Raw genomic sequence first — 10,850 nt, 5'->3', positions numbered from 1 at the left:
GCCGCCCTTGCCGAACCCGCCGGAGCCGCCCGCCCCGCCGGACGCGCCTCGCCGGAGGTACCCGACCCCGCCGCCGGTTTTTTTAGAAACCCTTCGTTTTTTTTAAAACCCTAGTTCGTTTTTTATAGATCGGTTTATTTTCTTCGGTTTATTTACTTAGCGAACGTTCGTTCGACCGTTCGTTTCAACGAACGTGTTCACCGTTTAGTTTCTGCTAACGAACGCTCGTTCGTTTAGCCGCTCGTCGTTTTTCTTTTTAACAAATTTATTCCGCGGTTATTCTGATCGCGATTTCTGATCCGATATTCAAACATGTTTATCTTTTCGCTCGTTTATCGGAATCAGGCGATTCAAGCGCCTGGAGTTTCATCTCGAAACCCTCTTTCCGAATAATCAACTCAAACAAGATTTTTCTTCTGTAAAATTTGGCTTAGATCCAGATTAGTAAAACGAAGTTGTTTCTTCTGTCGTTTGAGTTACGTTGCTTCGTTTGATTTGATTCTTTTTGCAAACCGGAGTTCTTAAGTTGAACTCTCCAGTCAAACTCTTTTATTTGGAGTTCTACTTGTGCATCTTTGATTGTTGCTTATGTATGTTATTGTTTGCTTGCGATAGAATTCCCGGAGTGCGAAGCGTGTTACTACGAGTCTCTAGGATTCACGGATCGTCAGCAAGGCAAGTAACACATTGATCATACTCTTTTCATACCCAGTTTTTATGCATTAGTTTCAATCCTCAAACATTGCATGACTAGGATGCCTTTAACATGTGGGTATTGGGAAGTAGTTGATGAGGTAGAACCTATTGCCCTGTTTATTATCAAACCCTTGGGAGTTACTTCTACGTTATGCTTATATTGCCATGCTATGCTCGTAGACATGGATTGGGTTTGAGTGATATCCATGACAGATGTGAGATTGTTAATTAATGGTTTACTTAAGGTGGCAACTTTAATACACATCTGGGTGGATTGAGGCACCTGGGGTATCCAGTGATTGCCTGTTTTATTTTTGGAAATCCCGGGGTTACCGTGTGATTCTCCTATGGACCGCCACCCAGGCTCAAAGGGAACTGAGTCTATTCATGCTAGAAACTTCCGTGTGCAGCCGCAAGCTATTATGGGCTCTAGCATAGTTGAGTAAGTTGCGTGAAGCCCTTGAAGAGGTGGATCAGCAGGTAGTGGGTTTGTAGGTTTGGTATGGTCTGCCCGGAGTAGAGAGTTAATGCTTCTGAAAGACTGTGTCTCGGTCATTCGTCTCTCAAACACCATGTAGTGCGAGAATCAACGGAGGCGATCGAGTTTTGCGGGGAAAAGTGCGCAAACCTCTGCAGAGTGTACAATCTAATCATGGTTAGCCGTGTCCCCGGTTATGGACAATTCTGAGTATCTAGTACCTGAGTATTCGCATGTATCTCAACACTCTTAATTAATCTTGCTGGGTTGTTAAGTACTTTTAATTGGGATCATTGAGTTGGGGTTACCTTCTCAAATGATGTTTCAACTACCATGATAGTTAAATTAAAACTGATTACTTTGAAGTAGGGAAAAATTGGCTTTTTGCAAAACTGTAACCATAGAGCTTTCCACCAGCCAAATATGCATGTAGTGGTAGCATTATTCTGTTATTGCTCTTTTGTGTTACATTGCCAGCATATTCCATGTGCTGACCCGTTCTCGGGCTGCAACGTATTATGTTGCAGACTTTTCGGACGAGGAGTAAGGTTCGTAGGTCGTTGCCGTGCAGCTCAGCTATGCCGTTGGAGTTGATGGACTCACTTTATCTTCCAAGCCTTCCGCTGTTATCGCATTAGATGACCTTAAGCCATATTATTGTAATAAGTTCTCTTTTGAGACATTCGATGTAATAAGTGTGTGATTGCTACTCTGTTATAAATCCTTCGAAGTACTGTGTGGTGTCAGCATTACTGATCCAGGGATGACACCTGAGCACAGAGACTTGACCATCTGAGGTCGGGTCGCTACAATTACTTATAACAAGACTTCTCCTATGTCCTCAGGAACAAACGTAACTACTCACAAAGCATGTGCATGATCATAATCAGAGGAGTATTAATTATCATTAAGGATCTGAACATATGATCTTCCACCGAATAAACCAACTAGCATCAACTACAAGGAGTAATCAACACTACTAGCAACCCACAAGTACCAATCTGAGGTTTTGAGACAAAGATCAGATACAAGAGATGAACTAGGGTTTGAGATGAGATGGTGCCGGTGAAGATGTTGATGGAGATTGATCCCCTCTCGATGAGAGGATCATTGGTGATGACAATGGCTTCGATTTCCCCCTCCCAGGGGAAAGTTTCCTCGGCAGAACAGCTCCGCCGGAGCCCTAGATTGGTTCTGCCCAGGTCCCGCCTCGAGACGGCGGCGATTCGTTCCAAAGGCTTCCTTCTGATTTTTTCCAGGTCAAAACACACCATGTAGCAGAAGATGGGCATCGGTGGCCTGCCAGGTGACCCACAAGGTAGGGGGGCGCGCCCTCCGCCCTTGTGGATGGCAGGTGGCCCCCTCTGGTGTTTTCTTCGTCCAATATTTTTTATATATCCCAAAATAATTCTCCGTGAAGTTTCAGGACTTTTGGAGTTGTGCAGAATAGGTCTCTAATATTTGCTCCTTTTCCAGTCCAGAATTCCAGCTGCCGGCATTCTCCCTCTTCATGTAAACCTTATAAAATAAGAGAGAAAATGCATAAGTATTGTGATATAATGTGTAATAACAGCCTATAATGCAATAAATATCAATATAGAAGCATGATGCAAAATGGACGTATCAAGCATATCCGACCAACAAGTTGCATATCTGACCAAATGACAAAGACATATAATAAGTGGGCTATAATCCACCTCCTATCCCAACTAGAGGGATATGGGCAAAAGGACGAAAAATTACATAGTTCTAACATTCCACTTCCTCTGCTCAAGGGTAGCCTTGGTCATTCAAAAAGGTCACCTAGGCTATATAAGACCCCACATTGGCATCTAAATAATCCATTCCCGCTTGAATAAACTCAAGGGTAGAAGTCACTCTCCCCCCTCCCTAGAACAAAGACTCAACAGGAGGTTGGGAACTCGATTCCGAGGGATCTAGTAAGGCTCAGACTAGTCGGGAGTCATGGTACTTAGGAAGCGGCAACACCCCACGTGTGGCGTGCGCCGAGCACCACTCTTGATGACTCTCCTCATAGGATGTAGGTCGTGCTTCGACGAGGCGACTTAACCTTATTAAAACATTGTTGTGTTACTTTATCACATACACCCTCATCTACTGATACTTCTCAAATGTATCTACAATTTTTGATTGTTTCATTGCTATTATATTACCATTTTATAGCAATTTAAAATATTTTTCTAGACTAACTTATTGATTTAGCGCCCAGTGTTGGTTCTTGTTTTCTGCTTATTTTTGGTTTCGCAAGAAATCAATATCTACGGAGGTCAAAATCACTTGCCACTTTAATAAGATTTTTTTGGGGCAACACGAAACACCAAAAGCTTCGGGAGAGATCGAGAGGCCAAGCCATGAGCCCACACGGCCACCCCGCATGGCCAGGGGTGGTCGCGCCACCTGCCCGTGTGGGCCTCCCTGCACTGCCTTGACCCGAATCCATCGCCATAATTGCCTATAAATACCGAAACCCTTTGCCATATTTTTAGAAGAATGTTATCGCCGCCAGAAGCCACTTTTCCATGAAGATCTCATCCGGAGGCCTGTTCCGGAGCCCTACCGCCTGCCGGAGAGGGAAGCCATTGTCGGAGCCATCTTCATCAACCTTGCTGCCTCCATGACGATATGTGAGTAATCTATCATTCTTAAGAAGTTGCTCCCCACTCTTTCCTATTCTCTTAACATGCAGCTACTCCAACTCAGCATACATGCCACGTCAGCTGCTTCCTTGACAGCATGCGCAAGCAGAAATGAACAGCCGGTCCATGCATCTACCAACAAAACACAGCCCAGCACGTATTGCTTTAATTACCTGGTTTGCTCATCTTCCCCGTTTCTCTCCGTGACTCTCGACTTCCCCACTAGAAACGCACATTAAATAGATGGGGGCAAAATCATCCACCTTCATCAGCCGTAGAGGGATCTGATTCTCCCTCCGCCATCTTCTCCATTCACATCATCACAACAACAATCGGGTGTCTGCACTGTTTCTCCAAATTCGTTGATTTCGCTCCCAGCGAGTCAACGCGAGTTGAAGCCCTTGCCGCCGTGAACATGTGCTGGGCGGGACAAATTGGAGCCCTCGCCGCCGCCGCCGCGCCGCTGCCGCGAACGCTTTCTAGGCAAACCCAAATCCCTCTACATGTACACCTTCATCAAGCCAAACTGAAAACCCCACCGTGACTCATCTCCTTCAGGTGCGATGTTGTTGTGCTCTGGCTCCTCTTCCTGCCGCCGGCCTCCCCACGCCGGTCGTCAAAGCCGCTCCCTCATGCCGTTCCTCGGCTCCGAGTCCTCCTTGCGGCGCGACATCGGACGCTCTGGACGCGGTGGTGTCCCCATCGCGACCCCAATTAGTGCGGAATCCAGCAGGATGCCCTCAGGAATGAGCAGGACGCCGGCGTCTCCCGCCGCCACCATGGTCTGCAAGCCATCCCCGTCGCGGCCCCGAATTGGAAGGAGCAGGTCGCTGAAACTTACTATTTTATTCGCTGCAATTATTGTCCCTGCAGTTACTCCTCGGCAATTTTAGTTAATTTCTTAAGTGCGCACCCTCATCTAGCTTAAAAATCGCCCATCACAATGCGCATGTCTGACGCCTTCCTTCCTCTTCTACTCTGCAGTTTTTTTTCTCGGTTTAACATACAACCATGATATTTCTCTCGACACACCAGGTATCCATGTTGAAGATCTAATTTTCATGTTCATGATCCTTTTTGTTCTTTGATTTTCCAATTTCCATTATGCCTTGAATTCATCGCAAATAAAAGAGCCTACATTAATACCTTCAATTCAATAACTCTTATACGATAAAAAAAATTCAATAACTCTTATTTTAATACCACTATTTACATTATTTTTCCAGCCCTGCATCCTAAACTGACGGAACTGTTACTTATACAGGTTGAACTTTGGAAGTAAAGTTTGTTTCACATGCTAAGCTTTGCAGGTAGTATTGATAAATGATATTCTTACCTTATGAATAATATTTTTTCTTCATTCTGGGCAGGCTAATTCATACCCAGTTTATGTTATTTGTCGCATTTACGATCTCAGAAGAAACCTTTTATCTTAACTTTACTCTCAACTGATCTCTTAGTACAAATATCCGTTGCAATGCACAGGGCGATTGAATTGAAGGAAGCTATCAGTGTCAAAATCCAAGCAGTTCGCAGCTCCTTTTCTTTGTGCACAATTTTGTTATCTAGACCAGATATAATTTGACCACCGATAATCTCCTCAACCACTTTTACAGGTTGCGCATGTCACTATCTGTCCTAGCACATGATCAACAGAATGTACTCATAACAAATCAGCTTGGCCCTGATATTTTGATACTGAAAGAAACTTTGAGTCTGGTACATGGTATGCTTTATCGTACGGAACGAAGAAACTTATCTGAAAAGTAGACTATTGCCTGCCTCTCTTTTCTTATGAAGCTGTACGTTTTGGCATGGCAAATTGGGATAATCTGTTTGGTGATTATTGAGTTAAATGTTTGCCTATGTTGGTGTACAGCTGGTCATCTTGCTGATCTTGATTTGCCATCTCCTTTTCTCAGTCAGGTTTGATGTAGATTCATATAAATAGATTTATGTAAAATTACAGTCTTCTCATGTGATTTGCAGGACTACATATGGAGGCAAATAAATTTTCCATGTATGTTCTCCACATTTGTGTAACATTTTTATGTCGTATGGGGCTGGACCATAGCATTGATTTCCTTTTATTTGACCATATGAATATGAATAGGTGGTGATATTGGGTTGTTCGTAGACAGGCATCACTAACAGACAGTAGACTACTACACTTTTAATGAGGTGGGTAATATATATCTTCCAATTAACCAAATCTGTAGGATGTTAATGGAATTTGAATATAGTCCATATTTTACATTATTTATTATTATGGTGTTTTCTATATTTTTTATGTCTAGGTAGTGATGCATTTGCTAAATATGATCTCAAAGGACTGGATTGACACCAACACAAATTTGTTCCATCATCTGATGGCTTTCACTATGGAATATTAGTGTAGTAGCTCTTTCTGAGATCATATTTGTACTTGCAGTAGCAAACCGATGTGTGAGAATAAGCAACAGTGGCATACTCATTTTGCACATTATGATTCCCTCTGGCTGCTGCTTTCTACAACAATGAACTATCCATTTTGCTACTATATCAGCAATGCATTATTTTCATTGTAAGCGAATCAAAGCAATAATTTACTGCAACAACGTGAAATAGATTGCAACCGATTCCCGCAGCAACGCGCGGGGTATCATCTAGTTCCATTATGACCTAGGGGTCCATAGTAGTAGCTAAATGGCTCATCAACCTTGCTGCCTCCATGATGATATGTGAGTAATTTCATTAGGACCTACGAGTCCATAGTAGTAGCTAGATGGCTCTCTCTCTTTTTGGATCTTCAACACCATGTTCTCATGAGCCGTCTCACATTACCGGGATCAATTCGATGTAATCTGTGGTGTGTTTGTTGGGACATGATGAATTGTCACTTTATGATTAGATTGTTCATTGAAGTCAATGGAATCTTTTGAGATTTATTTGCTGCATAGTTAAATAGCTTTGTAAGCTCTCCGATCGTTTCGTGTAAAATGTCAAGAGAATCACTTCAGCATGCAAATCAAGCAAACGACCTTCAATATTTTGGCAAGCATGTGAACAATTCTTCTCAGTCACAGTATACACAACCAAAATATAAGACACCCTTGAACATGATTTTCTGAATGAGATAATGTCACTCAGTTCTGGCCACTACACCTTTTTTATTTTTGTTTGGTACTACAACTTGACTTTTTTCTTCTGGTCGTTTTATTCCACTCTATAACTATTGCAGTTGCAGCCATTTAAGCTGCCGGCAGCATCTCTAATCATGCCGAGAACTCAAACAACATGGTGTGCTTATACTTCGCACCAGGCTGCACCACCACAGACGGGAAATTGGGCTGGTTGATGGCATTGGGGAACCCCTGGGTTTCCAAGCATACTCCGGCATGCTTCCCGTAAACAGCTCCACCTTTGCCCGTGATGCCATTCACATAGTTTGCAGTATAGAGCTGCATGCCAGGCGCATCGGTCCAGAGGTCCAGAGTTCGTGAGCTCGATGGGTCCTTTAGCTTGGCTGCGTGCTTCAAGCCATTCTTCTCATTGGCCGAGTCCAACACATAGTTATGGTCATACCCTCCAGGAACATCGCTGATGCGGTCTCCAATCTTGTGCTCCGTGGTGAAATCAAAAGGTGTGTCCTGGACGGGCATTATTTCTCCGGTAGGAATCGTGTTTTCATTGACTGGAGTGATGTGCTTTGCCCAGATCTGGATCGAATGATCCAAGATGCTGCCAGAGTTGTGGCCTGCAAGGTTCCAGTAAGTATGCTGTGCCAAGCTGATTGGAGTGGCTTTGTTAGCTGGTATAGCTTCCATGTCAAGTCTTAGAGTGGTAGCCTCCGGAAGAGAATACATCGCTCTGACGGTTACATCGCCAGGGTAACCTGTGAAACAATTCATGCTTGAATAGGCAGACATAACCATGGGATTCAGCAGTATAAACAAAGTTGTTGGTCACATTACCTTCTTCGCCATCTTTGCTCTCATATTGAAAGGTTATTGATGGGTACTCGCCATCTTTACGCTCTACAACATCCCACACAACCTTGTCAAACCCCTTCAATCCACCTGAAATTTACAATTCAGCAACAAAACAAATTATTTTTCGCAGTTGAGTCACATGAACATAACCAATTGTAATACAACGAGTTACAGGTAGAGAACAAAATTTGTAGCTTTCATTTCCTGACATGTCAATTTTATAGTACGCTTGGTTCTCCGAGGCCTAAAAAATAGTACTAGGGTACTGAGTGTACATGTATTGCAATCTGCTTAAGACATCTTGGTCTGTGGTGTACTGGCTACTCAGTAGTGAACTTGTGATAATATCACATGATAATTATTCAAATCACCAATAAAATTACTTATTATTTTACAGTGTTCCATAGCAACCGACTAGTCTAAAGAAGCCTCAGAGACATATAGCCACATTGTCAGATCTACCTAAAACAAAGTGTATACCTTGCCAAAACTAACCGCATGAATTTATGAAACCATACCATGAAGGCTGTTCGGCACATTGTTGATAGGCAATGAATACTCAACTCCGTTCAGATCAAACTTCCTGTTCTTGATCCTATTTGCAACTCGGCCAACTATGCAACCAAAATAAGGCGCCATGCCTTTCTACAAAAACAGAATAGAAGAAACAGCAGGTCTATGTTAACAACCACAGGCAACCCTTCGAAACAAGTTAAATGGAAATTTAATATAACTAGATACATTCTTGATACTTAAGAAATTTCATATGCAGTTGGTTGGTAGATATCTGAAATAAGTAATTATTATTGGGCTTTGGTGTGTGAATGATTAGCATCAAGGTTTACGGCCTCTTCCATTAAAGGAGTTCCACAAGAAGTCAAGAACTTTCAAAAACTTACGAACTTTATATAGCTTGGTTGGTTGGTGGTAGGTCTGAAAACAATAGGAATTCTTTTTTACATGAAAGCAGCAGGAAAGGATCCTACTGTATTTTTTATTAAAATAATATTTACATGGTTATGTACAAGTTACAAAAAAACCCAGAAAAGAGAGTTATAAAGTGACTTGCCAAGACAAATTGCATTAACGGAAGTGCACAACCTACAGTATTTTCAAATAGAAGAACTTATATCTGAGACCTGATGACAAATCAAGCATCTTCTATTTGAGGAACCATCGATTCTAGGTATCAGGACAACACTGATTCACATGTGTCCCGCATCAAATCACTAATATTTATATCAGGATAGTTTATACTTGCATCTGGTTTAGAAGTATTCATAGACAAACTAAAGAAAAAAAATTGACCATAAAACAGTAGGGAAAGTCCCTACTGTGTGTCATTTTCATTAAAATGAATCAGAAAGTTCTGTTACAAAGAGCAACAAAGGAGTTGCATGATGTTAATGGAAGTTAGTATGAAATACTATAGAAATTTTCAGTGACATAAACTGAATGAAACGTTGGTTTTTGACAGTTTTCCTTGTCATAAGGCCTGAAACTGGACAAAACTTTATAAACATCCCTTTCTCAAGAGGAATTCAGCTCGAAGCCATATTTACTAACAAGATGTAGCCATAGCCACTGAAACATCACCCTTGTTCAATAATTTGCTATATCGGCAGCAAAGAGCCATCTACTTATGATCAGCATGATATGGTGGTACTTTCTGCTAATAATATACAAGATGAAGTTGTTTCAAACTTTCTATCTAATGAAGAATTACAACCGGCAGTTACAAAGAAAGTAAGATATAGCCGACTAATTCAACAAAAACTGAGCTACTACTAAGTAGATAACACATAAACCGCACATCAATTTGCCGCAGAATCCAGCCCAAAAAATCAACCCAGAGTAGAATTCACACTCTTAATCTCAGCGATTAGCACAGCAGCATTGCCACACCACCTCCAGTTAGTTCAATCCCAAAGTCAAGGCACAGCACAATCTATACAGACAGAGATGGGATTGTAGATCGGTTATTACCAAGTACGGCTCCAGTGTGTCGAACCCAAGAACGACATCCGCGAGATCCCCTGCTTACAGAGCACCAATTCGCAGAGGGAGGAGTTCAGATTCAAGAATCACCAAAACCAAAGGAATCTGGAGAAAAGATTTTTGCTCGAAGAAGTCTTTGACGAAACCTTGCGCGTCGGGGACGAGGAGGGAGGTGATAGTGGCGCCCCAGCTGGCGATGTTCGCCGTGATCCTGCCATTGGAGAGCACGCAGATCTCGGGCTCGGCCGCCATTGCTGCTGCCTGCTTGGGGTGTTTGGTTCGGGCACTTTTTAGTCCCAGAGACTAGAAAAAGTCCCTAGAAACCAAACAGAAGGGACTTTTTCTACAGGGATTAGAAAAAGACTATACCGAAGAGTCTTTTTTATTAGTCCCTGAGATTAGAAAAAATCCTAGGACTTCTGAACCAAACAGCCCCTAAGCTTCGCTAGATAAACCGCCTCGGAAGTGTTCACAGAGGACAGTTCGCACCGTGTGTCTATCTATTCGAACCCACCTCCTTTTTTCATCGGCTTATCTGATCCATCTATCTCAAGTTCTCAACAAGGCACGCAGTTCCACGCTCCGTCGGCCCGGCAAATATATTGTTGCCAACCACCCCCTTCGTTAATTAGTGGCGGTGATACGGTAAACTAATGGCCGTGATACGCGTCGATCGGATGATAATTGAAAAAGATCGATCGTCTCGTCGATCACTCGATGGAGCGCTGAATAGCCGTATGATTTCTCCCGTGTGAGCAGCGTCAGAGCATCTCCAACGGCCGCGCTATATAAGCGCCGCACCGCAAGTTTGTGCTTTTTAGCGCGTGCACAATCGCACCGTACTCTCTCTATCGTGCCACTTTCGCCCCGCCCGCGCCGCCGCAAGAGAATTGACCCGATGGACGGCCGCGCCGGTACCCCCACCCCTTCCTACACCCGCGACCCCTCCGCCACCACCACCACCGCAAACCCTAGCGCGGGGAGCTTTGGCTTCGCCTCCTCCAAGCACCGGTATCGCGGGCGGCCTTTTCATGCCGCCACGGATGACCT

The 10,850-nt window shown here is 43.2% G+C and overlaps 1 protein-coding gene and 1 long non-coding RNA gene across 5 annotated transcripts; one reads left to right on the top strand and one right to left on the bottom strand.

Moving 5' to 3' along the window:
* Positions 1 to 4,000: 4,000 nt before the first annotated feature.
* Positions 4,001 to 6,791, top strand: LOC119363093. Of its 4 annotated transcripts, none has more exons than XR_005173757.1 (4): positions 4,001 to 4,657; positions 4,816 to 4,866; positions 5,096 to 5,851; positions 5,945 to 6,791. It is a non-coding gene; the product is annotated as an uncharacterized LOC119363093 (long non-coding RNA). The 4 variants fall into 4 exon arrangements; XR_005173756.1 differs by having other exon boundaries at positions 5,096 to 6,012; positions 6,133 to 6,790; XR_005173755.1 differs by having other exon boundaries at positions 5,096 to 6,012; positions 6,129 to 6,790.
* A 34-nt stretch (positions 6,792 to 6,825) lies between these two features.
* On the bottom strand, positions 6,826 to 10,311 carry LOC119363092 (galactose mutarotase-like). Its single transcript, XM_037628394.1, has 5 exons — positions 9,947 to 10,311; positions 9,789 to 9,838; positions 8,321 to 8,447; positions 7,785 to 7,889; positions 6,826 to 7,705 (listed from the first exon to the last, which is right to left on the bottom strand). The coding sequence occupies exons 1-5, from the start codon at positions 10,050 to 10,052 to the stop codon at positions 7,086 to 7,088; spliced, it is 1,008 nt and encodes a 335-aa protein (XP_037484291.1). The 5' UTR covers positions 10,053 to 10,311; the 3' UTR covers positions 6,826 to 7,085.
* Positions 10,312 to 10,850: the final 539 nt, after the last annotated feature.

The sequence above is a fragment of the Triticum dicoccoides genome, chromosome 2B (assembly GCF_002162155.2).
Source record: "Triticum dicoccoides isolate Atlit2015 ecotype Zavitan chromosome 2B, WEW_v2.0, whole genome shotgun sequence".
NCBI lineage: Eukaryota > Viridiplantae > Streptophyta > Magnoliopsida > Poales > Poaceae > Triticum > Triticum dicoccoides.
This window is presented reverse-complemented; position numbering and strand designations above follow the sequence as displayed.